Source organism: Battus philenor, unplaced genomic scaffold (assembly GCF_028537555.1).
Source record: "Battus philenor isolate CCGP_79_NKW_IND1 unplaced genomic scaffold, ilBatPhil1.0.hap1 SCAF_16, whole genome shotgun sequence".
NCBI classification, from domain to species: Eukaryota; Metazoa; Arthropoda; class Insecta; order Lepidoptera; family Papilionidae; genus Battus; species Battus philenor.
In genome coordinates this window covers 8,113,136-8,139,099 of record NW_027181678.1, presented here as the reverse complement: position 1 = coordinate 8,139,099, position 25,964 = coordinate 8,113,136, and the positions used below count along the sequence as shown (strand labels likewise).

The 25,964-nt window shown below is 31.9% G+C and overlaps 4 protein-coding genes across 4 annotated transcripts; 2 read left to right on the top strand and 2 right to left on the bottom strand.

The window, feature by feature from the left end:
* Positions 1–1,979: 1,979 nt before the first annotated feature.
* On the top strand, positions 1,980–11,737 carry LOC137919278 (tether containing UBX domain for GLUT4). The gene is made up of 8 exons (XM_068762307.1): positions 1,980–2,143; positions 2,263–2,455; positions 3,325–3,541; positions 4,047–4,437; positions 5,341–5,535; positions 9,098–9,260; positions 10,077–10,260; positions 11,509–11,737. The coding sequence occupies exons 1-8, from the start codon at positions 2,063–2,065 to the stop codon at positions 11,612–11,614; spliced, it is 1,530 nt and encodes a 509-aa protein (XP_068618408.1). The 5' UTR covers positions 1,980–2,062; the 3' UTR covers positions 11,615–11,737.
* Positions 11,738–13,105: 1,368 nt separating this feature from the next.
* Positions 13,106–14,626, bottom strand: ZC3H3 (Zinc finger CCCH domain-containing protein 3). Its single transcript, XM_068762308.1, has one exon. The coding sequence runs from the start codon at positions 14,534–14,536 to the stop codon at positions 13,142–13,144; it is 1,395 nt and encodes a 464-aa protein (XP_068618409.1). The 5' UTR covers positions 14,537–14,626; the 3' UTR covers positions 13,106–13,141.
* Positions 14,543–17,276, bottom strand: LOC137919280 (U6 snRNA phosphodiesterase 1). The gene is made up of 5 exons (XM_068762309.1): positions 17,065–17,276; positions 16,592–16,734; positions 15,672–15,855; positions 14,802–14,964; positions 14,543–14,725 (listed from the first exon to the last, which is right to left on the bottom strand). The coding sequence occupies exons 1-5, from the start codon at positions 17,148–17,150 to the stop codon at positions 14,543–14,545; spliced, it is 759 nt and encodes a 252-aa protein (XP_068618410.1). The 5' UTR covers positions 17,151–17,276.
* A 1,569-nt stretch (positions 17,277–18,845) lies between these two features.
* On the top strand, positions 18,846–25,723 carry Dhrs4 (Dehydrogenase/reductase 4). The gene is made up of 6 exons (XM_068762200.1): positions 18,846–19,109; positions 19,292–19,469; positions 20,537–20,614; positions 20,938–21,084; positions 22,424–22,558; positions 24,834–25,723. Exons 1-6 carry the CDS (start codon positions 18,979–18,981, stop codon positions 24,999–25,001), a joined length of 837 nt encoding a protein of 278 aa, XP_068618301.1. The 5' UTR covers positions 18,846–18,978; the 3' UTR covers positions 25,002–25,723.
* The last annotated feature ends 241 nt before the right edge of the window (positions 25,724–25,964 follow it).

The window sequence follows — 25,964 nt, the reverse complement described above, 5'->3', positions numbered from 1 at the left end:
AGCCGAGGATTTCCCCGAGCTCCTGTCGAAAAAATCTGACGTGCGTTGCCTTACGTGTTCGGTAAGATGTTTCGATGTGGCTGTCGATGTTGATGAAGACATGAGTGGCCTGAAACGGCTGTATTTCAGATGCACAATAAACCTGATGTAGTGACTTGGTCACGTGGGCGTGTAACAGGCCGAGGAGTGGCTTAGGAAATAGTTGAGTAGCAATTCTATCTAGCTGTGATGCTCGCGTCTTGAGAGTAACAACTTCAAGCATTGTTATGACTATGAACTACCGTTTAGACAGTAGTTCCGTCGTAGCGGGTTGTTAGTCATAGAATAATTCTTCGTCAGTTGGCCATCATGTCGGTGGCAAGGAGTAGAGTAAATTGATGCTCCATCGTAGCTCTATCAAGTCGAAACCATCGCTTTAGTTATAGAGTACATTAGGTGTAAAGAAAAGGTATACCAAGATCCTACAATATACTATAATGAATTTTACAAAATGCTTGTATTTGTCAAAGTTACATGGCTATTTATACTCCTGCGGGAATAATATGATGATAAGTTTTCACTCGCCGAGCGTATCCAGCTTCAGCTCTCACTTGACAAATAAAACGGGGCATTTCATACTCTGGTCTTTTTTTAGTCTTTGGGGCCGCGTCCTTTGCCAGCTGGTCTGCCCTTACTTATTCTTCTCCGCGTGCACTTCACCCTGTACATCATTATATTCTTCCCTTCCTCTCGTGCTTTTGTAATACCGTATTTCACTCTCAACGCTTCAAGATATTTTATATTATATTAGCGGCCCTGCACAGCAGACGATGATTTTGATATGACTATTGAACATGGGCCTATCATCAATTGTGAGGCCTAATATCCGGACCTCCTTCCTAGTCAGACCAAGCGAATCATCTCCCAGGTCCAGTAGTGGGTTGTCATTTAGCCTATTGGATAGCACCATCACCTTTACCTTGTGAGGGTCGAACCTAAGCTTGTTTCTGACTCCTTACTCGCGTACATGGGCGAGAACCCCATTGGCCTCACTCGAGATATCCTGAGCCTTCTGCCCCGTGAACCAAGACCACCACGACGTCATCGGGTGCGTGAAGTCCTCCTTGATTGTCTTCTGCAACGCTACAATCACAGCCTCCTTTCATCTCGTGGGGAAGGGAATGAGCGCGAAACACCGGTTAGAGAACGCGAGAAACAGAACGGGGTTTACGGCGACTGTCGCACAGCAGATGTCCGCTTGTCCTCCGGTAAAAAACATTGGCTAGCATGCCAAGTAGATGTAATATTTTGCTTACAATTTTTGGATTTGATCGTCGCAGTACTCTTGTTTCATCGCACTGAACAATTTTTTTCTATAATTTTCCCGTTTATCACAGGAAAAATCTGGGACTGATCATATGTTGTAGGGAAAGAAGAGGCCCCCTTTCTCCCGCCACAGTTGCTACGTGCACGTTGCCACGTGCTGCTAGTTGATACGTGACTTTACGTTAAAAAATCTATAGCGTATCGGCTTTTTGGTTTTAAGCGTATGACACCTTTTTGACTATTTTTGCTATTTTTTAAAAATCTAGTTTTTAATCCTTTTTTATTTTTCTTACAACCGCGTGATCCTGAGCTCAGGACGAAAATCAGACAGACTTTTCCTCAATTTTTTCGTGATCTAATGTACGTATAAAAACAGCGACGGGACGTGTTTACTGCTCAAGCGTGCTGATTTAGAGCGATTGATTAATATTATGCTCTGCGGGTGTTTGTACTAGACGTGAAAAATCGTGTGATTGTTGACATGGTCATAGTTCTTGTACGCGAGCAACTTGATTCTTATTATTAATTCTTATACAGTTAACATGGCATTAATGATACGTCTTCTTACTTCCACTTTCTGCAATATAAACTTATTTATAATGTACATAACGACAATGTATGTAAATATTAAATATACTCTATGAATTTAAGTTGTCAGATTTTTACCTGTCAATTCATTAGTGTAGGTTGTAAATGTTTTGAGTATAATACTTTTTAAAAAACACTCCACCGGCCGTTTCTCAATTTTTCTCTTAAAATGTCGAGAGATATGGTTGTTCTTGTTCCAAATGGAAGAAGGGTGAAAGTTCACTGTACAGCCGATACTAGCATCTTACAGGTCTTAAAATATTTGTTTCATATTTTCGCTTATCATCACAGTATTCAGTAATATAGTAACATTATGTTTATAATTTCAATTGTCATGATTTGAAACGCACTATTTTGTTTTTATCAAAGGTTTTGGAAGATGTTTGTACAAAACAAGGTTTTCAACCGTCGGAATATGACTTGAAACACCACAACACAATCCTCGATTTAACAACTACTATCCGGTTTTGTAATTTACCCAATAAAGCTATGCTGGAAATGGTAGAAACAGATAGAAAAAGAATAGAAACTAATGTCACAATTGGGTTAACATTAAAAGATGGTAAGTTTTTTTACAGAAAGGGGATAAAGTGGAAAATTGTATTACTTTTCCATATAAAGGTTACCTGTCGAAATCTACCTCTTGATTAGATAGCTAAACTTTGACCATATTACCACTACCACTACTAATAAAGGTATAGTACAGATATAAAAAATGTTATAAAAATTCTTACTTCTTTTTAAAATATTCATACCTAACTTTAAATATTTTGAGAAGAATTGCATTTTTTAACTATGTTAAAAAAATTGAGGCAAGTACTTAATGTGTGTAAATAAATAAGTGGACTACTAAATTACTGAATATACATCTCTTTTTTATTAGAGGCTATCTAAGTAATATTTTGTTGCAATTACAATTGCTGCCAAAAATGTGATTTGCTGTGTTAATTTAAGGATACCATCACACATAAAATTACAGATGCATCTGTCCATAACAGCAGATTGACAACATTGCACTTTTATAGGTATGCTAACTGACCTTTTCACACACTGGTTTTATTATTTTACAGTATAAATAAACATAACATTGTGTAAATATTTAGGCCATTGATTAACTTGTAATTGTAAATACACACATACCTCAAACAATGTCACTCCTTCTATACAAAACTTTCATAAGACCCAAATTTTCCTGTGCATGTGTTTTCTTCACCTGCTCCCTATCTTTAGTCTGTTATCTTTATGCAAACATTTCTCAATTGGTGTATGATCAGGCCAGTTCAGTGAGCTCTTATTATGCTCATGGGGTTGCTTAGTGCATAGGTCTCTGAAAGATCTTAGATTGGGTTGTGACTTGATATGTTCAAATCATAGTTTAAGTAGTTACTACTATCAAATCATACAATTGATATGGTTTTCTAACAATTCCAGGAGAGAGGCGAACAGGCGATTTCCCCCCTTGCACATCCTTATTTGAGATGATCATGTCTCTTGCTCCAGAAGAACTACCTTCTTTAGAACATCCCTCAATACTTTATATGCGACAAGAAGTTACAGGTCTTGAAGCACTCAAAGAGAAAACTCTACGGCAATTGGGACTGATTACTGGTAGAGCAATATTAAGATTATTGAATAAAACAGAAGCTATGTAAGTGTGTTTTATGAGCATGTTTACTTCAATTTGTTTTTTATAAGTAAAATATTAAAAGATTTTTTTGATTAGGCTATTACATAAACCCATATTATATATTAACAGCCTTATTTCAATGGCTAATTTACTTCTAAAAGGACAAGACTTTAGAAAGTGTTTCTTTTTTACTGTGACCGCCTTTATATGTTGCCATTACTGAGTCATTGGTATAAATACCCTCAGTATAAAGGCAACCAACAGTTAGTGGAACCTTATACTATAATATACCATAGAATTCGGTCTGAATTCTTACCCAATTTCTTGAAGAATTATTAATTAAGCATTCTATTTATTTGTTATATAAAATTTTACTCTTTAGTGGCAGTTGAAACCTTTTCCTTGCAGATTTGCAATATTTTTGGTAGCATTTTCCAATAAAAACGAATTTTTCACAAACAGATCTAAGAACAAAGTATTCAAATTGCTTATTTTTGTAGAACTAATTGTTACATATAAACTCTAGGCAAGCAAATGTGTCAAAAGTGTATCGGCGGCCTCAGATTGAGAAGCAAGTAGAAAATCATAACATCAATGTCCCACCAGAAAAAAAACAACATTGTGATGAGCCGTCCTTTCCAGGACCATCAGGAATTCATAAAAAGAGCAACACTGTTACTTTTAATCCCATAGAAGCCTTAAAACAAGAACAGCTAAAAAGGGAAATTCCCATAAATGAACCATTAGAAAATGAAGATAACACAACTGAAAATACTGATATGAAAATGGAAGTGGATATGTTGGAAACAAACATATCTGAAACATCGTCAATCAGTACAAAAGAATCCCAAGTGACTTGTCCAATGTCACAGGAGAAACTAGAGAGGCATTTAAGAATAGAAGAAGAAGTTGTATTTGTAAGTCTGTTTAATTATGGTTAAATTAGAATGTATTTATATGTTTAATAACAGAGATTGGACATTTGGCAGCATATTTACATAAAGGTAGTGTTACCTTGTCATATAATGTAATTTTGTGTTGAAGAAAACAAAAACAGATATATGTATAAGTATGCTTGTATGAAGGTATTGACTGAAAATGGTATAGTATGTAAATGTAGTGCAAATCATGAGGTGTTGCTGGAAGTGCGCAGTGCTAGATCAGTCAACATGTCATAAAGCTTCGCTTAGCATTGAGTTAGTTGTTATATATGACCTTTCGACAAAGCAAAAGTTTGTAGGCAATGTCCTGCAAACTCCTGTTAAAATCTTGGTCTCGTTAAATGCAATTTTAACTTTTAACGAACAAGCGCATTTTTTTAGAACGATGACCAGTTGGTCGACGGATTTTTAAGAAATTAAATGCTTTATATCCAGGCATTCGATTTTTTTAGAATTTTTGCAATGTCGCGAGGATGGCGGCGTTAATTCGCTACGGGTTAATTATTTGAAGCCTTGTTGTATATTATCTTACACCTATCACTATTACACCTACCATATTAAATACTTAAAGTTATGTATATAAAAAGAAAGTAGTTTAGTAGTCTACTGAAGGCATTTAATCAAAACCGGCTATTTGCTTGGCTTTATTTATTATTATGTGGTTAATACGAAAATTATCCAGGATGTAGTAACCAACGGATCGGCTCTTTTAAAGATCTGGCAGATTGCACAAATATGCACAAAAATTACACATTACTATTATCATGGTATTCATATATTATTATCATGGTACACATTACTATTATCACATGGTATTATCTATATCTATGGTATTATCTATCCATCAACCACATAATGAGGTCTGAACTTATACTTTAGTTAGGCGCACAAAAGGCGATAGCGTTTATGCAACCAGATGAAATGGAAGATGAATCTCACGACTTACCAGATGATTTTTACGACCTAACTATAGAAGAAGTTCGCAAAATATACCATGACTTGAGAGAGCAACGGATAAAGCTCGAAAACACACCATTGATGACTTCTTCACAAAAAGCAAATATAGAAAAACAGGTAATTGATTTCGCTTGTAATTCCCTACATTTATTAAAAGTTGGCAATCAGTTTTGCATACTACTTGCCTCTTCTCTCTTGTTTCATCGTCATCAATTTGATCTGTACTACCTCCACTGCTAGACATACCCTTCCCTTATAGATTTGCAATAAAACTGGTTAAAAGTGCCAGTCCACCTCTGTAATTCTTGAGCAAAGAGGCTTAATTTTTATTTATGATTCTTTCTTGAGGAAAGATTATGTTTAAGGTGATTTGAAATTAAAAAACCATGTTTGTAGATACTCAATGATAGAATGATCACATTTTGTTGCCATAATCTATTCATACCTACCATTTCTTATATGCTTTCTTGATGGACTGGCAAGTGCAACATAGGATATCCATTCACAAGATTGACAAACAAAAATTAACAGGGTAAGAGTTGTTGTAAGACACTTTATGGGACCCTATTTATAAGTCTGCACAGATCACTTTCAACCAGTTGAACCTTTGGAAAATATATGGAGAGGACTATCTATGTCCGCTAGTACTCGTCCTACAGCTGAAATGATAGTGATAACGCATTCTTGCTCTATTACATGCAAAACACTAAAAAGTGACAAGACTCTTTGCATGCCTTAATCCTTTTAATTTAAGTTAAAATAACGGTTTGATGCTACGTTAGAGCTTGTAGTTCGAAATTCCTGGCAACATCACATCTGCACACTAGAAGGTTGTACCATTTCGTTAACCCGGTATCAGAAATCATGAACAGATTCATGAACATGGGCGATTGATATTCTGATTTCGGATACCTTATTACAGTGGCCTCTTGTATTTTTACAAGCTACACTATGCTTTTCGGACCCTTTCCGAACCTTTTGTAAATGTAATCCTCTGTTTTATTGAACAATGTAAAATCAAGTAACTTGTTGATCATGGAACAGGTTTCTATGCCTGTAAGTGAAAATCTATTGACTGATTTAATATTTTCATGCCTGTTACCTATTTTTGCTGTTCTTAATTGTCCTAAGGGCCTAAAATGTTAATGATTTACTAATTTCGTGCTGACCTAAGGAGTGATCTTAATTTGAAATTGATGATTGTCAACTAGTTTTTTGGAGCATATAAACATCCAATTTTTTATTTTTTTTGTGTTCGCGATCAGTCCCAGGACTATAAGCGGATTTGTTAAGTGGTTATAGCTTTGGAAGGGGTCTCCCCGGCGGGAAACACTCCTAGTTCACCATCGAGCGTCTAGTCTCTGGATGACATGGCGTTAAAGACGTTTCCTGTACTGGGTGCAAGTCAATTCGAAAGCCCAGTCATTTGGGCGTTTGTCTAGCCGATTTTTATAATTAGTAGATGACTGCTGGATCTCCTCCTTAACTGTTTTGATCTCCACAGCTTCGTGGATTTCAGAGTTCGTGAGGAACCATGGTGCGCTTGTTATGGTACGCAGTATGCCATTTTGCAGCCTTTGTATAATGGTTATGTCGGAGTTACAAGCGCTTCCTCAGAGTTGGATCCCGTACATACACGCAGATTTGAATATCAGTTTGTAGATAAGGAGCTTGTTGTCGACCGATAGTTTGGAGTTACGAGCCAACAGCCAGTACATAGACCGGAAACGTATGTTTACCTCATCACGCTTCTTTTTAATGTGGTGTTTCCATGTAAGTCTTCTGCCCAGGTGCATTCCAAGGTACTTCACTGAGTCACTATGGGGTAAAGTGTTGTTACCCAATTGTACGGGTGAGCAGTTTCCTTTTCTAAGCGAGAAAGTAATGTGGGTCGATTTAGAGGCACTTGCCTCAATGCGCCACTTCTGCAACCAGTCATATATTTTGTTAAGGCTTTCTTGTAGAATGTTTGAAGCAGTCTGGGGATTTTTGCTACTTGCCAACAGTGCAGTATCGTCAGCGAATGTAGCATTCATCACTTGTGATGTCTGTGGGAGGTCTGCTGTATACAAGGTGTATAGGATTAGGCCAAGAACGGAGCCCAGGGGTACTCCAGCCAAGATCTCATAGATATTTGATACGTCTCCACTTTCCCGTACCTGAAACATGCGATTCGACAAGTAGGAATTCATCAAGGTATAGTAGGTGTGTGGTGGAGTAGCTTTTTTGTTTAGAAGAGTAGGCCCTTATGCCATACTTTGTCGAACGCCTGTTGGATGTCGAGAAACACAGCAGAGCAATACTTCTTAGCTTCGAGGGAATGTCGTATCTTATCATAGACCCGATGTACCTGCTCTATAGTCGAGTGTTGATTCCTAAATAAAAATTGATGTTCAGGGATTGCTTCATTTTCCTTTAGCAGTGGCAGTATTCTGTTCAGTAGAATTCTCTCAAACACTTTGGACAGGACAGGTAATAAACTTACCGATCTGTATGAAGTAACATCATCTTGGGGTTTTCCAGGCTTGTATATCATTGTGATGACTGATACTTTCCACATGCTTGGGAAATGTTGGACCCTAAGGACACCATTAAGAAGCGTATTGATGAACACCAAAGCTTTTCTAGGAAGTTGCATTAAGATTTCCTTGGTGATCAGATCAAAGCTTTGTAGTTTTTTATTCTTTTTATGGTCCATGCCAGCTCACGCACCGTTATTGGCCTCGGTGGCAACGACAGTTGAAGGTCCTGCTGCAGGTGGTCGTCTACTTCCCTCTCAAATTCCTCGCTTGCACCATCATTTGGTTTTAATACTTTGTTTTGCGAATGTTTCTGCCTTATCTCTGCCAGTCTTAGCCCAGTCTCCGCTATTTTTTCTTATGGCAGACTCAAATTGTTGTGGTCTGTTGAATGTTTTGGTGAATTTCAAGAGCGCATATTCCGATGATGTGGTAGCCGTTAGATTTTGCAGCTTACTTTGTAGAGTTGCGTTGTTTATGCTATCCAGCATTTTCTTTAATTCTTTTACGGCTTTGTTTAAGACGGTCTTGTCAGATTTGAGTCGAGATTGGTGCCAGACCCTTCTCAACTTTCTTTTTTCCAGTACTTTTTCATTAATTTCGTGGGGAATGTTAGCAACGGGAGCCCCTTTCTTTTTGGTTGGGGTGTTTATCCAGCACGCATTTTGTATTAGGCTAGTGATGTAGCTTGTAGCATCTTCTATCTCCTCTGGTGTCTGTAAGGATACATGTAGTTGTATAGTATCCTCTATGTATTCTCTGAATACCTCCCAATCGGTGTATTTATTGGACAAGGCTTCGGGTTCTTCGTAGCTTATTAGAGTCGTGCTTACGGTCAGAATCACAGGGGTATGATCAGAGTTACTGTCGTGGCAAGACTCGGTTCGAGGTAGTGTCTCGAAAGTCCGCCGGTGATAAAAAAGGCTTTTTCTTTAGGTCTGTAGGCCAGAATGTAAGTTCGCCAGACGAGATCGGGATTAAGTTATGTCTATCTAGGCACCCTTTGAGCTGTCTGCCTCTTGTAGTAAACATCTAATTTTAAATTATTAATTTTCAACAACAAATTATACATTGAAACAATTTCATCATAAAAATTAACACAGCAAACAAAATATTGGTGTAGCTAAAAAAATGAAATCATTCTTGTTTATTAATTTCAGTTTAATCAGGAACAGAAAAAATCTTACAAAAATGTTGTTGTGCGGATACAGTTTCCAGACCATATGATATTACAAGGCATCTTCCCACCAACAAAGACCATTGAAGATGTTATGAACTTTGTAAAACAATATTTACATAACCCTAATAAGCCATTCGTTATATGTAAGTTATTATACAGAAATATTTTCTTTACAATTCATATGATTCAATATTAGAGGTCTGGAGTATCAATGTTAAATAATCAGATGAAAATTTCATTGGACTATATCTCAGAGGCGAAATATACCTACAAGGTTAAATGACGGTCTTGTTAAAGTTAAATGAAAACTGAAATATATGGGAAACGCCAGTAGGCCATGGGATGCCCAAGTGTGGACACCCTACAGTTCAAATGATAATGATGATGTGATTTCCAAAGTAAGATGTAAATTACATTAATGAAAACTTAGTTTTAACTATAACATCAATAAATGAGTCTTGTTAAATTATTATTTTATTAAATTATTAATGAATTTATCGAGTGTTGCTGATATAACGTACTTTGTTCCATTTAAATGTTATCGAAAAAACAAAGTGTCTCCGTCTTTAAGTTTTTTGAAATGCTGAGAATGAGCAGTTAAGTACAATTGACGATAAGCATGTATTTTTGTTTTACCTTCTCATTTGTTTAAAACCTAAGCTAATCCAATGATTCTTAACACACGGTGAACTTTTTGCCAATATACCATTCTTTAGGAAAAGTGAATGCAAGTTTTTCTGTTCTAGCTCATTCTATTTTATAAAAAAATATGGCTTAAGAAAATAGTAAAATGCGTGTTTGCGTGTATTTTGAACAAATCCAGTAAAAAAATCAAGTAATAGCCCCTAACAAACCTCAATTTTGTTTATTAGAAAACTGAAAGAATTACATATTATTGAGCGATTTTGCTCGCGCCTGGTTAACGAAAAACTATGCATATATATATTATATCATTTCAGTTACTACGCCTTTGAAAGAACCTTTAAATCCGTCAACAACTTTACTCGAAGCCAAGTTTGTTCCATGTGTTCATATGCATTTTAAATGGTCTGAAGAAAATAGCAGTGGGCCATATCTTAAGGATGAAATATATTTAAAGAAAACATCGAGTGATGCTGCAAGTATTCTGGCCTCAAAATATCGGTAAGTATGATTGATCATTTTTAAAAATGATCTTGAGTCCTATTTTTTTATTCCTTCGAGTCTACCGCCTGAAAACATACAGGATGGGAAAAAGTGTAATTTTCATAGTGTGTGGATATCATTAGAATTCCTAAAATGTTTTTTAACTCTAAGTTGCCAAAATGACTCAACAATTTCAAAGGCGTAAACCTCATATTAGACATGCCACAGCAATTTGAGCTATTCTCAAGTGTAGATTTATTTTTTTAAAAATTGGTCAATGGTAGTACCTAAGCCAAGCCTGTATTTCTTTTCTTCAAAATATAGAAATACTTTTATATTTCTATCTATAAGGCATCTGAAATCGTGCAGGGCCATATGCTCTATTTTCTAAAAAAAATGAAAATCATTCTCTCTTCATTTTTCCCTTTTGCTTTTATTTTTACTAAAAAAGATGAAATTTGGGTTAGAAAATTTGGTGGAAAAAATCTTTAGGTTATAATTTGAAATAATCACATATCATTGAATTCAAAATAAACCAGTTTTATTCAAAAACAAAAGTTTATCATTAACGCGAGCAAAGTTGTCTGGTGTGTGGTTTACAACTAGTAACTTTTGCACCAGCCTAACGGAAATTTATCAAACAAATTATTTGACAGGTTGATGTGAACGTTAACCACAAAATCTATTAATCTACAAAAACGTTCGACATTCAATAACCAACTGCTATGTCAGAAACAAGGTCAAAAAGATAAAGTGAGGCCGGAAACGAGATCGTATATCACCGAGGAAGCCAAACCCAGATTATTCTAGTCAGAAATGTTGCTGAAGTTTATTCCGCTACTTCACCCAGGCTAACACTTCCGAAGTAATAGTAGTGATAATTGCCAGGCTTTAGCAAGCGATTAAGCCGAGGTTCCACCCTTTCGAGTGCCCTTATGTCGGAATGCTAAGCAGGTATTAGTGACCTCACAGCATGACTATGGAGTCGCTAATACCTGTAACTACTCCATAGAGCGCCCGCCGATGCGCTCTAAGAATTCGGCGGCCCTCCAATTCGCTAAAATAGTAGCCCGGGAGCCCTCGAGCTACATTGAAAGTGCTCTTAGGCTAGGCGTCCTCTACGACCTATCAACCCAAACCAACCATTTGGGAAGCAGTGAGAGTGCATTTCAAAAAAAAAACGTGGAACAGTAACAAATTGTTTTTAACTATTATAATTAATTTATCTTTTGATTTATTGATAAAAATTGTTTGCTATTTTTACAGAGCACCTTCAAGAAACACAGAAAAACAATCAAACCAAGTAATCAGATCAGATGAACCATCGTCTGCGTCGAAACAAAATAAAGTTCCTAAATGGTTTAAAAAATGAAATGTAATCGTTTATTTAGAATTTACTTACGAAATAACCTTTTTTTGTTCAATATCTAAGTCAATTTTCAAATGTGTATGAAGGGATTATTATATTAAATAGTAATTTAAGTAAAAATATAAATATCTCACTGAATTTTTATTTCATTAACCTGAAAGCCTTTTCGAAAAGAAAAAATAATCAAGAAAGAAGCGTTGCGCAAGACCTTACTGAAGGCAGTAGTAGCGTATTTGTTAGTTTCTGAACAAAGTGTAGGACATACACAGACATCTTCAGAAGCGCATTGAAAAGAATAATTCCACAGAAATATAGTTCTTTATATAAATCGAGCATAAGGCAGCTCTACAATATTTCTCGGCTTTAAATTGTTTAACAATTTTTATTGGCTGAACATTGTTTTCATAGTTTTAAATCGGTATAAATATGATACATGCACTGCTACTTAGGGACTTCATGTTGTTATTAACTTCAAGACTTACCGGCACTAGAAAGAATCACACAAAAGTAAAAGGTGTACCACAAAATTATATTGAGTATCGTTTTAGGGGCGCCATAGCTAGAGAAGTTGCTGGGCAAATGAAACACCTACGTCACTGTATTTGTTACCTTTGTCAAATAATGAAGTCAAAAGGGTAGCGAAAGAAAGCTTGTTAATCTTATGTAACATTAACTTATCCTAGAAAAGCGGTCAGCGGTTCAGTCATTAGCATAAAAATGTATTAATAATAAAATTTTGAAAAGGAACGTAGCGAAACTAGCACCGTTTTTAGAACAAGCCACGTCAAGCCTCAAAAAAAAACAAGCTCGAGGCTGATTTGCGCCTTCGCTATAAAAAGTGAAGACTTATTTATAAATTTATATGAAATGAGCTTCTGCAAATGCATTAATTTTCTACTATGTACTAATTCTAAGTTTACACTAAGTTCCTAGATTCATCATCGAGAAATAGCACACAGAAAGCGTGATTGTGCCCCGTAATTGGAGCACAACTTAAACTTTAATTATTTAATAAACTGAATCTCACACTTCACAAGCCTTTTTATACGATTTCGGGTTCTTACATAAATATTCAAATCATTACTTTGATAAGTGATTACTTTGCTAAACATGTCATAATAAATAAATGTATTAGAATAATACTGCAGTCATTTTATTTATCACGTTTAAATATTAATATTACTTTTTTATAAAGTTGTTACTAAAAAAAATATGGGACTACCGTCAGTAAGTTTTTGGAAAAATATATTAAAAACTAAATTAAAAAATAACTAATGAGTAATTAAAAAGGATAAAACAAGGTTGGTAAATAATTAACTTGATTACATAGACTTAAATTATCACATGGATGACTATTGCAAGATGAGAGGAACATCACTGAGACTCTGTTGCTAACTAATGAGGATTGTAAGAATGAATTATTTTTTATTAATACATGTTCCATGAATTAAGATTTAAAAGGAGCAAAAAATAACATCTACATTTTTTTAAATTTATTCATAAAAATACACAAGTTAGACTTTAAAATAACTACAATTTTATAAATGATGGCAAAGTTCCTAATTTGCATCTGCTAGGTTTGATCACATTACAAATATTTTGTTGCTCGCATTCATTTTCACATTTTTTAAAATACCTACTTTTGGGATCACTTTCACCTGGGATTCCAGATTCATTATTTGACATAGATTTTCTTTTCAGTTCCTTTTTTTTGTTATAATTCGATTTTATTTTGAATGTTTTTGATATAATGAATGAACTAGTTTGACCAGAATATTGACGCTTATTATTCATACTATATTTTACAACGGTTTTTAACTCCTTGTTTACGTGTCTATAGATGCACTGTTCCCCCTTTTCACAATAACCTTTCAAAAACTCTTTACATAATTCAGCTTTATTATTTAGTTTTACGTGTAAGTACGGGCAATTGTCTTTATTACAGTTTCCTTTCAAATAAAAATAACAAGTTGGCATTTTTTTCGCACTGATTTCATGTGAAAATGAACATAAAGCATCGTGGCAAATACCTTTGAGAAATTTCCTGCAAACAGACACATGCTTTTTATCATGTAAAAATTCACAATTGCCATGAACGTTCCTTAGACATTTTCCATATTTTGAAAATAATGGACAAGGTATATTATGCTTTTTAAACCGTCCCGGAACTGTTTTTTCGTTAAATTGATAATTTACGTTGCTCTTCCTCACATTTCGCGTCATATTTTTAAAGACAAATGCTTTCGATTCAGCCAATTTTTTAGGTGTCGTCTGTTTATTAATTTTTACAAATTTTCTAGCAACAGGTATTTGAATTTTTCTTTGTAAGACATCTTCTTGTTCTTTATATAATGACTTATTCGTTTGTGCCACTGGTAATAATTTATCTCTCGTCTTTTTGGATTCTTCCGCTATATGCTTTTTGACATAGCTTAATCGTGCAGTTTTGTATTTACTTATCTTTATTGTAATTTTCTTTTTGGTCATCGCTGACTTGTCCACATTTTTTACGCACGAGTCGGTCTTTCGAATAAATACATATCGGGATTTGGATGGTGATGGTGTGAATACTGTAACGGGTTTAGAACATTCTTTGTTGGTCTGATCTAAATAAACTTGATTGTCGCTAATAACTACATTAGTAGATTTATGCATCAAGGTATTATGTGTCGCAGTATGGAGTGATGGTAAATTTAGTACAGAGGTTCCAATATCGAATGTTTGATTTGGTTTTATAAAGTTAGGATTTACAAAAATTCGTCTTTTAGATATATTTGCATTTTGTTCTAAATCATTTTTTAATTTGACTTGAGGAAAATATGGATTAATATGCATATTGTTTGTAGACGGAAAGGGTATGGTAGTCACATGAGATCTCTGTTCAAAATTAGGATTTATGTATACTCTATTAAGGCTTCTCTCCATTTCTTCCTATTCCAATTGATATTGAAAAAATTTGTTACCACTTTTACAATTAACTGTGTCTATAAACACTGATTCAATTGTTTTTCCCACTTCTTTACTTACTATGTTATTCAAATTCTCTATATAAGATTCAAGCAGAGTCCTTTGGTCACCTTCTATCCACAATAAACTTATATGGAATGATGGATCCTGAAATTTTTACACATTTTCTATTCAAAACTTTTGTTGCCACATAATTAGTACTAAAGTTATACTGTATACTTACGTGATAAAATTTTTCCAATTTAAATTCTCCTAGAACTTCATCAACTTTATGAACTAAAGCTAACAAACTCCTTTTGCTAAAATAATTTACTTGGATTGAAATAAATGTTCGTGTTTTCTGTTCATTGCAAAATACTTCAATATTATCAAGACCCAAGTAAAATCTGTAAGAGAGAATTTGATGTCACTATTGAGTTTTATTAATGTACTACACCAAATTATTTTTAATCTAATTTGTCACACAATAAAAAGATAGGATACTTAAGACAAGATCTGCAACTTCAAAAATTGTAATACTTAAAGTGAAAACGGGAGGACATGGAAAACAAGAATTGGAAAGACAATATTTTAAAGATCTAGGCATACAATCATAGGTTGTGGGTTTGTTCCTCACAAAACCACAAATTATTAAATACAATGTAAGCCTTATATAATAGTAAATAATACATAATAAAAATAAAATATAAATAAAATAGTATATAATAGTAAATATCATTACAATATAGTTTTAAACATTAATTAAAAAATTATGTTATATAGACTTATGACTCCACTTAACCCCTAGTGAGATAGGAGTGTTATATTTAAAAAAAATATATAAATTGTTACAAAAAATTAATGCACATGAACTTAATTAGCATATAAATACATGCACAATATATGTATAACTGAATTTAAAATATTTATGTAACAAGCTTTTAAAGTAAAAAAAAAAAATTCAATAAAGTATATGAGATAATTTAAAACATTCAAAAAGTAATACATTTTGTAGAATACAAATTAGGTTAAAAATTTAAATATCTAAATTTTAAAAATGTTTGTTATAAAGTGTAATAAAGTTTCAAATTTAATCAATAAAAATAAATTTTACCTTTCACACACAATTAAAGCTTTTTTTAAACTTTGTGTAAATGGTATAATAGTGTGATAATTCAAAACCACAGTTTTTGATAAACTTAAATGAAAATCATCACATAAGTGACTTAAAATATGATTATTTGATAATAGATTCTTCAATTTATTTGCTAATTTCAATAAAGATTCTTCTTCTGGATCTGAAAGAATATAAGTTAAAGATAAGCCAGGCCTTTTTTATTATCTAACCACAAATGTGACCATGCAACCACTTTGCATTTGTAATAAGCATTCTTGTTGCTTGAAACAGTTTTACATGAGATTCAATACTATTTGTATATAACTTAACCCAATCTAAATATATTTATTGTTTCTTGTTGCACTCTTTGCCAATATATGTGTCTCTTGAAAGAAAGAGACTGGATTTTTTCAGTCCTAGTTAAACTCCAAATTATAATCTTCAATTAACATGTATTAGGCTTTAGAAAAAATGGCTCTAAACACTCTCTTTAAAATTGTATGAAGTTTAAGGGTAATTAATTCATTAATTTGGTGACAGTTTTGCTTACACCCAGCTAATAGAAAAGTATTGATAAGCTTATGTCCATTTAAATTATCCAGTTGGCTTACAACATTACTAAATAAACAATTTAAGGGTTTGAAAAAATAGTGGAATCATGACAAAATTTAAACATTATTTCAAGGTTATTTAGTGAAGAGTACAAATAGAAAATATAGATAATTATATAAAGCAATGAATGTTATAAACTAAGCATTTATCTGTGTTTCATCTAAGTGTAATTCCCACCCCTATTACATTGAGATAATCAAACTTTAATTTTATAAAACACAAAATAAAAATAAACAGTAATAAAAACTTTTGAGAAAATAGATGTTTTAAAAATAATTTCACATTGAAAATCTAAAATAGCTAACATTTTATGTAAACAAATGTTGCCCAATTTCCTCGTACATGTGGGAAACTTCTTATGCGGCCATTGTGGAGTTCAGGAACATCAAAATGCTGATCTGTTACTGGTACTGGTATATGACTAAGGTCTGGTGTAGGTAATTTTGTCCTACAAAATACGATTATATTATTGACAAAAATTCTTTGTGTTATTGTGGATAACACAGTTAATAAATGAACATTTCAATCACGAAATATAGCATAAAATCCTTGTCTTCGATATAAAAGCCGTGGAAGTGAACAAGCTTTTAATGTTGTTTGTATTTCGCAATTGTTGAAACGCTATTATACTTTATATTTAATGAATATTCCAAAACCAAACACAAAGAGATCAAGTTAAATTTCTCGAACACATTAATTATATCATTATATTGATACCTAAAGTTCAATTTCCTAATTTGTATGTAAATAGTGTAGAATAAAACAACAATTCAATTACTTTTTTACTTCTGGCACATTATCTACTTCACAGTCATCTGAATCAGATTCACTCCCGTAATTACAAATATACAATAGTCCAGACATTAGCTCACATATGTATGTAATTGAAATATGGAATGAAGTCAAACTATGACATTAACGTACAAATTCGATCCAATTTTAATTAATAAACTTTTAAACAGAACTTGAAATGTAAAGCAATAAATATTGCAATATGGTCAACAAAATGTCGCCATATTATATATTGAAATATACAATTCACTTGCGAGCAGGCAAACAAACTCTGTAGATGCCTCAATAAATTTTTTTACCTATTACTAGAGGTACGGAATTTTCGCAAAAAAAAATCACCAATTTCGCATTTATATTTTTCAAAATTTGCAAATTTCGCATAAATTTCGCATTTATACTTTAAAATTATAAAATTTGGGTAAATTAGGCATTTATTAAACAAAAATTTTTGTTTAGTAATTTTATTGCTAGATATGAAAGTAAAATTTAACAAAATTTTAAAGTACAAGTCTTAACATCAAACAGTTTTAATTAATTAAAAGATAACATTGTAAAAAATAAAGATTCGAGTTTTTAAACGTTGTTTTTTGGTCTGTACGACGAGATTTTATATGCAGAAGAAGCGTTAAGCGTCCACGCTGTTAATTGCACTATGTAATGCTGCTTCAGCCAAAAAACGAAAAGCATTTGACGGCCAACAATATGTCCTGCACATTGGGGTTTTTATTTATATTAATGGACCGAATAATTAGCCTATGACAGTGTGCATATTTATCAATTAGCTCATTTTGAGGAAGACCTTGGAAAAAAGAAAAATACCATACATTTCGCATTTATTCGCATTTATGAGTAATTTTCGCATTTATTCGCATCTATTTCGTAAATACGAAATTTCCGTACCCCTACCTATTACATTACTTACAATATTTTTTTACATTCTTCGTTAATATATTTAATGTTATGAATTCAACCTCAGCCTCCTTTTTTCTGAAGTTGGCTGGTAAGAATACACTAAAGGCTTTGGTAAAAAAATGTAAATTATTTTATAGAAGTCAAGTGTTAGTTATGATTACTCAGATACGATTTTTACTACTCTAAATTTAAAATAAATAATATCTAGTGAAACATTAATATTTTTTGTATGTTAGTAGTGAACATACAGAAGAGGACTTAGCCCTCAATTTCCTTTTTGAATACATAAAGAATTTTTGAAGCAGAAATAATGTAAGTGAATTCATTTTATTAGATACACAATGCAGTTTATTTTTATTATCGAAAGGATTTCAAAATATTAAAATTTACTTTGAAATTGAGTATTAACCAAGGAGCGAATAATATTTATTTTTTAAAATTTACATGTGACATGGTTTTTTTTGTACAAAAACAAAACAAGTTGAATAAGACGTTTATGTGACGATTTATTCATGATTTACGTATAAACTTACCACGGTTTTAAATTATATAACCCTTGTAATATGTATAGTCGCAATTTTTAAGTAACTAACGTTGGTAATTCGATGTTGATTTGTAATAAAATAGTATTGAGGCCTTGTACTATAAATGAGAAATACTTTTTATTAAAATATTATATATCATACAAATTTTTAGTAATATAATATAATGTGCCGTTATCCAATGAGTAAGACCTATATATTGATTTATAGGCATATTACAAAATATTTAAAAAACGTCAAAACGAAATGTGACATACCAATTGTAATACATATTACAAAAACTGTACGTTGAACTTTGACGTCATGTTTTTGTTTATTTAGATTACTAAATCTGGACTTTGTGCTTTAAAGTCATATTTTTGATTATTAAGAATTACTTTTAAAAGTTTCAAAAAGAAAGATTTCACAGTAAAAAGAGTTATTCTTGTAGATACGAGTCATTTGTAATGCATAGTTTTCATAAAATAGTCACTAAATTTAATAAAATGGCTACTGTTTATCAACATCGCTCGACTACAAATTTTAATTCAAATAGATTAAAAGGAAAAGTAGCTATAGTTACAGCATCATCAGAGGGGTTAGTTAATATTAAACAAAAAAAAAAATTCATTCATTACGGATTTTTACTTCACGTGGATTATATGTTAATTTTTTTTGAAGAAGGAACATGTGAAGCTTGATAAAATCATTTTCTTTCTTCAACTTATTCAAGTCATTAATGAAAGTATTTTTTTGCCAATCTGTTTTTAATTATTTTAGTATTGGTTTAGCTATCGCTAAAAGATTGGGTTATGAAGGAGCTTCAGTTGTGATTAGCAGTAGAAGGGAAGAAAATGTAAAGAAAGCGACTGCTATTTTATGTAAGGAGGGAATTAACGCAGAAGGGGTTGTGTGCCATGTCAGTAATGCAGATCAGAGAAAAAAATTGTTTGAAACTGTAAGTAATATAAAAAATCCCTAAATATTATGCTATAGATTCATATTAATGTATACCAAATTGTGCATATCATGGTTTACAAAAACAGTGTATGCCACTTGGTTGCAAAACCCAGCCTATGGAAACAAAGGTAGTGTCAAAACAGAACTTAGAAAATTTAAGTAGCAATATGTGTCATTTTTTAGCTTAGTACCCAAAAAGGAAAACAAAATTTTAGTACACAAAAAAAACTCCTGCATTTTTCACTCCAGTTGTTTCCTATTTATTTGTTACTGCCTAATGCTGATTGCTTGCCATTTACAACTATACTCGATTTGTGCTGGAAGGGCTACAGGGGTATTTCCTCTCGACCTTTTTGTAATAAATAATAAGCTTGAGTTCTCTTTCTAGGGCCTGGTTTATGCTTTTATGACGTTTTTTCAAACTCCAAATAAGAACATGAAATATCATCAGAGTTAATATAAACATTGTGATACCAGAAGCTTGTAAAGGAACTCTTGTATGAAATTTCTTCTATGAAGCAGTATGAAATTTATTATAAGGAAGTTCATTCAGACTGTGAAATTAATAGGCAAGAAAGAATTCTTCCAGATGTGCAAATTTATTTACTAACTTGTAGCTTTAGAAATAAGTTTGAACATTGTAAAATGGTCTTATGAGATTATGAAATGTTCACGTGTATACTCAAATAGAGTAAGCCCGGTATAAAGTAATTATAAGAATATTATAGGTAGGTATATAAGCAGCTATATGGGGTTGATAATAGGGTTAGCAAGAAATGAATTGTTATGCTATGTATGTAGTCTGCCACAATATTTTACATTAAGCAAGTAAAAAAGGGAAATTACTTGAATAAAATGTTTCTGATTCTTTCCCTAAAGCCCTAATAATGAGAAGTCTTTTATGGGGTAGAAAGAAGTCCTTTAAATTATAAAAAAACAGTGTGGAGAACAAAACAGTGGTAGTGAAGAGGAAAACTGGTAATAAGCCTAAGATTGGTCTAAAAGGTTTCACCTCGTAGTTTTATTAGGTAATAGGTAAATAAATAAGCAAATGTATTGTTACAGGCTGAATCAAAATTCGGTGGATTGGATATTCTTGTGTCAAATGCTGCTGTTAATCCATCTGTGTCTCCTGTTTTAGAGGTAGGTAGGAAAAAACTTATGGAAATAATGTAAAATTGTTCCCAAGAGGTTTTTTTTATCAAGTACATAAATATCTACAAAAAATGTAATTTTTCGTTATTTCTAAATAAAATCAAGGTAATGTATTTATAAAAGTAGTATTTGTAAAACAGAATTTTTATAAAACTAAATCATGGGAATTTTAAAATCACTGTTTTTTTCTTTTCATTATAGATTTAATTTAGTCAGAGTGATTGCAGCTTAGAATAAATACAAGATCAGTTTTTTAAATACAAATATATATTTGTCTCAAGCATGTTTAACTATTTTTGTTTTAATTTCAGACAGAGGAAAATGTATGGGACAAAATTTTTGATGTCAATGTTAAAAGCTCTTGGCTTCTTGCCAAAGAGGCTTATCCCAAATTAATAAAGAGAGGCGGTGGAAACATTGTATTTGTGTCATCTATAGCTGGATACCGACCCATGGAAGTTAGTCAAATTACATGTTATTTTTGCTTACACTATGTAAAGGATGTTGCTTATTTATTATCACATTACTTCTCTGTTGTCTCGCCATTATCTCATTGGTTGATAATAAACAACTACAGAATTTTTACCAATGCGGAAAAATGGCTATCGTCTACACAAGTTGTTTACATGAGGCAAACAAATTCTCTTGCCTCACTGTTTATAGTTCTAGATCGTTATACATCTTGACTTAGTTCCAGACTGGTTTCTGGTTGTAGGGCCAAGAATTAATTAAAAAAATGTTTTGAAACTTTTGTTACCAAGGTTAGAGATCTTTTGTATTGATTGTAAAAAATTGTTGCCTGTGCACAGTTTACTGAGTACATCTGTAATGTGCATTGGTAAACAAGACAGAGTCAATACTTAAAGAGCTTCATAGATAAATTCTTAAAAGTAACACAGTATTTTTTATTTGCCTTATGATGATGAAACAATCTGAATCTGGAAGCTGCACTCTTAGAGTAAACACTTTTTTAATTAAAAATAAGCTGATTTATTCAAGAGTTTTAAGGGAAAATTGATAAGAAGTTATTAAAACTTAGAAATTATTTCGAAATTTAACTCAGTTCTTCAATTAACAAATATATATACACTATTTGGAAAGTTTTATATAAAAAAAAGTAAATACTGTATTTGGCAAAATAGTTTTTACTGTATATATATATATATATATAGTATATTAATAATATATATTTATAGTATATTAATAAAATTTCAGTTTTCTCATCTTAAATAATATACCTTGTTCACATTTTGAAAATGTATTTTAATTTTGATTAATGTTAAGTTTAAAATATTTTCAATATTTTGTTTTGTTTTTATATTCAAAGAAACCAATAAAAAGAATGAATACGAAATGATTTTAAAAATACCAACGACATAAACAATTATACCTCTATAAATATGTGGCATATCCTTCTTTAGTAACATTTTATTGTAATCTCAAAAGAGAATAATAGACTGCATTATTAAAGGTTTTTTTAGTGATAATGAATGTTACATAAATTTAATTAAAATATTCGTGTGTGAGCAATTGCCATTGTTGCTTCGCTACCAAAGGTACATTAATCATCACTTATTCTCCATTTACTTGAATCAGCGCTAATTTTAGTACGTGTATTTTTCGGCAAGATCATCCTTAGAAATAGAGTGAGAAAATATAATGTCGTTGGTTGATAAGTAATGCTGGTACTCCTGTCGAAGATACCTAGACGCTTCTATATAATATGGTAATGTTTATTTGTAGTGAGTGATTTCTTCATTTACACCAAAATGTAAACAAAAATATTGTGTTTTTTAGCCTTTAGGTCCTTACAGTATAAGCAAGACTTCATTACTCGGTTTAACAAAGGCAATTGCTTATGAAGTTGTTCATGACAATATACGAGTGAACTGTGTGGCGCCTGGGATTGTGGCGACCAAGTTTTCTTCCGCAGTAAGTTTTAGTCTTATCTAAACTACAACTAACCGTTATTTACATGAAATAATTGCACTTCATCATAATAAATGAACAATGAGAAAATCGTTCAAATGTTGCAATAAGACGGGGAAAAAATTTCTTTGCAATTCATTATTCGGGGCACCTTTTTAAAGTTTATTTACATTTAAATAAAGTATAAAGATACTATTTTGTTTGTTGCTTTTTTCTCAATTTGTGGGTTGTAACATGATGCTGTTGCTGTGGAATTTTTAGAATTTGTTTAAAAGAATGCGATAAGTAATTTTATTAGTTCTTTTTTAATCTTAAAGTAACGCTGCGGAAAGAATTCTGAAAAGAAGAAATCTCGTAGAAATTTGAAGCGCTCCAAGGCGGCCCATAATCAACTCCCGGCCGACAGTGGCGTAGCTATGGTATTTGGGGCCTGGGGTAGATTGGGGCTTGGTGCCCCCCACCCCCCTAAAGAGTAAATAATTTCAAAATTCAGAACAGAATATAGTTAATGTATATTTTTTTTGGTTCAAAATAATAATAAATATATATGAAATAACATTAGACCTTAATAAAATTTATTGGGAAAATTTAAAAACGAACATTCCTCGCTTTTTGGCCTGCAAAGTCATTAATCACATTTTCAAAATCAATAGTGTCGACTAATTCATGTTCTATTGACATTATTGCAAAATTATTTAATCTATTTATCATTAAATAATCTTGCAGTAATGTAATAATTTATAATTTTGTCATTTAGGGCCCTTTTAAAAAACACTTTGTGTTTTGCGAATGAAAGGCTTAAACACTGTATATATTATAATTTGTAACCGTTTTTTATTTAATGTTCATATTATTTAACAACTTTTTAGCATAAAAATAGTAAAATTCGATATTCTTTTTATGTTATTTACTTTAAATAATGGTTTTTATTTTTCTTTTAACATTTCCTTATTCATTATTCAAAAAAAAAATCTAATTTTTTTTTTAACTTTGGTGCCCCCCCCTACTTGTGGTGCCTGGTGCGGCCGCCCCGCTCGCCACCCCCTAGCTACGCCACTGCCGGCCGAACTTTTAATTTTTGCTTAGTAGCTAACTTCTTCACTTGATTAACTAAGGCTATTTTCTCACAATTTTTTGGTTTAATTTCCTCAGTTGTTGGCAGTTAGAATCGATGGTTCCGCTCAGCGATAAAAACTCATAATAAGCAATGCCCTCCTAATCCCACCACACACACACACACAGCATCACCTTATTGTTAATTAACTGCGAAGTTAACCTAGTTATGCCACAATCCGTGATGACTGACCAATCTTCGACCGCAGCTTTTCAGCATGTTGGGTACATGGTTCATTAGGTTTCCTTGCAGTGAGTTCGTGTGATACCAAAATCGAGTCTATTTTCATTTCTTTAATTGCGTCGCCGCTAATGATTGCCAATCTAATCCACTTTTTAAAAAATGGGATGGGAAAAATGGATTTTCCCTAGCTGGGTTACCAGAGCGAGGTGCATCTTGATATTATCTCATATTCCTGAGTCAAAAACCCTTAAACCATCTTTGTGCTACTCTTATTGATACTGCATTAAGTGGATAAATACGTTAGAATATTTTTCGTGGCTTACGTTGTATTTTATCCTTTTTAAAGTGGAATTTTGAACTGTTTCTAATTTATTCATTAGAATGAGTAATTTTGAGAAAAAGACAAGCAAATAAATAATAGCTTAAAAGAAAATTTTACTAACTTGTGTCTTCTTAAATGTAACCTATTTAATATCATTAAAAACGAACAGATATTAATAGTGCAACCAACGGAATTTTATTACAAGTTTATATGTATACATACTTTGTGCAAAAAGAAATTCCTTATACTTAATATTTATATTGATGAACTTTTATTATTTACATAAATACTTTAAGCGTTTGCAACTTTTATGTGCCTACCCCAACATATTTTCATGAATTTATGTATCGTTGTACGATGGCTGTATGGAAAGACTATTGCAATCGGTGGAATCAATTTTTTTCACAATAAAAAAATGTGAATATTACACAAACTTAAAAAATCTTTATAAAATCATAACAGTTTTTACATCAAAAGAAACATTTTTTTAGACAATTTGTTAATATGACATACATATCTCTTCATTTCATCAGTATTTAAATAAATATAAAATTACATGAAAACAACCACTATGGCTATTGCAGTAATGTATTTTAAATAAAATAGAAAATTATCAGAGATGAATAAAAAACTTTTTTTTTTCGTTATTATATTTACAGATAACAATGGATGAAACAAAAGATCAAACATTGTCAATAGTACCAATGAAAAGGTTCGGCCAACCAGAAGAAATTGCAAGTGCCGTCGCATTTTTAGTTTCAGATGATGCCAGTTACATCACAGGAGAAACGATGGTTGTGGCTGGAGGGACTTATGCACATCTTTAAATAGCGTAAATAATATACGATTCCTGTACCATTTATTAACTTTATGTAGTACTAGAATATCACTCACTGAGCTGATAAACCAGAATAAACTTTTTTTAAAATCTGAACAAAAATGTGTAGTGACTTAATTTTAACTTTTAATTATTATATGGTTTATACTTTATAATTTATTAGGTGACAGGTTTTGATAATTATTTATTATTTTAAAGCATTAGGGTACTGAACTATTTATTATGAAGGACACTACACAAAAGTTAAATGAATATAGTCATCATCAATGACTGGTTATTGCAAATTTTGAACAATAAATATTCTTTTATTTATAATACTAAATGTTAAAAATTTACGAATCGAAATATAATCACCGAAAAGGAGATGTAAGATATTTGTTAAGAAAAATTTTTTTGAAAACAAAATCTCTGGATAAATGTATGAAAAAATGAAACTCAACAATTCATATATCAATTACTAAACAGGGTAAATTGTAATAAAGACTACAGGTAATAATTTATATTTGGGTGGGCTTAAAATTATATACATAATGACAGAAATAAAAACTTTATTTCAAAAAGTTGAACATTAAATTAAGTGGACAGGCAATGTATTCTCACTTGCTTAGATGGAAAACATCAACTATTATTGTGATATCTTACTATTTACTGTACATAAAGCGGGCCAAATAAATAAGCTTGATTTTTTATTTTTATATGATTAATAAAACTATATTATTTAATTAGGTGTATCTTTTCTTTTATTATTTGTTACACTTTTATTCAATCTCATTTTTCGTCTGGATTAGTATTAATAATATTTAGTATTAAATGATATAACTAATAAATTATATGCTTCTTGGCCAAAGTAACTAAATCCAACGAATGGTTGTTCATATACACTATAATTTTACTATTGAAGCTTTTAAAAATGGATACTTTATTATGAAAAACGTAATTAATTTATAAACTG

Coding starts and splice junctions, on each gene's coding strand:
- LOC137919278 (XM_068762307.1), top strand. CDS start 2,063: ATGTCGAGAGATATGGTTGTTCTTGTTCCAAATGGAAGAAGGGTGAAA. Junction 2,144..2,262: donor CCGATACTAGCATCTTACAG/GTCTTAAAATAT, acceptor TTTTTATCAAAG/GTTTTGGAAGATGTTTGTAC. Junction 4,438..5,340: donor TAGAAGAAGAAGTTGTATTT/GTAAGTCTGTTT, acceptor CTTATACTTTAG/TTAGGCGCACAAAAGGCGAT.
- ZC3H3 (XM_068762308.1), bottom strand. CDS start 14,536: ATGGAGAGAAGCCTTAATAGAGTATACATAAATCCTAATTTTGAACAG.
- LOC137919280 (XM_068762309.1), bottom strand. CDS start 17,150: ATGTCTGGACTATTGTATATTTGTAATTACGGGAGTGAATCTGATTCA. Junction 14,965..15,671: donor GCTTTAATTGTGTGTGAAAG/GTAAAATTTATT, acceptor TCTCTCTTACAG/ATTTTACTTGGGTCTTGATA. Junction 14,726..14,801: donor AATTGGAAAAATTTTATCAC/GTAAGTATACAG, acceptor TAAAAATTTCAG/GATCCATCATTCCATATAAG.
- Dhrs4 (XM_068762200.1), top strand. CDS start 18,979: ATGCATAGTTTTCATAAAATAGTCACTAAATTTAATAAAATGGCTACT. Junction 20,615..20,937: donor CTGTGTCTCCTGTTTTAGAG/GTAGGTAGGAAA, acceptor TTTTAATTTCAG/ACAGAGGAAAATGTATGGGA. Junction 21,085..22,423: donor CTGGATACCGACCCATGGAA/GTTAGTCAAATT, acceptor TGTGTTTTTTAG/CCTTTAGGTCCTTACAGTAT.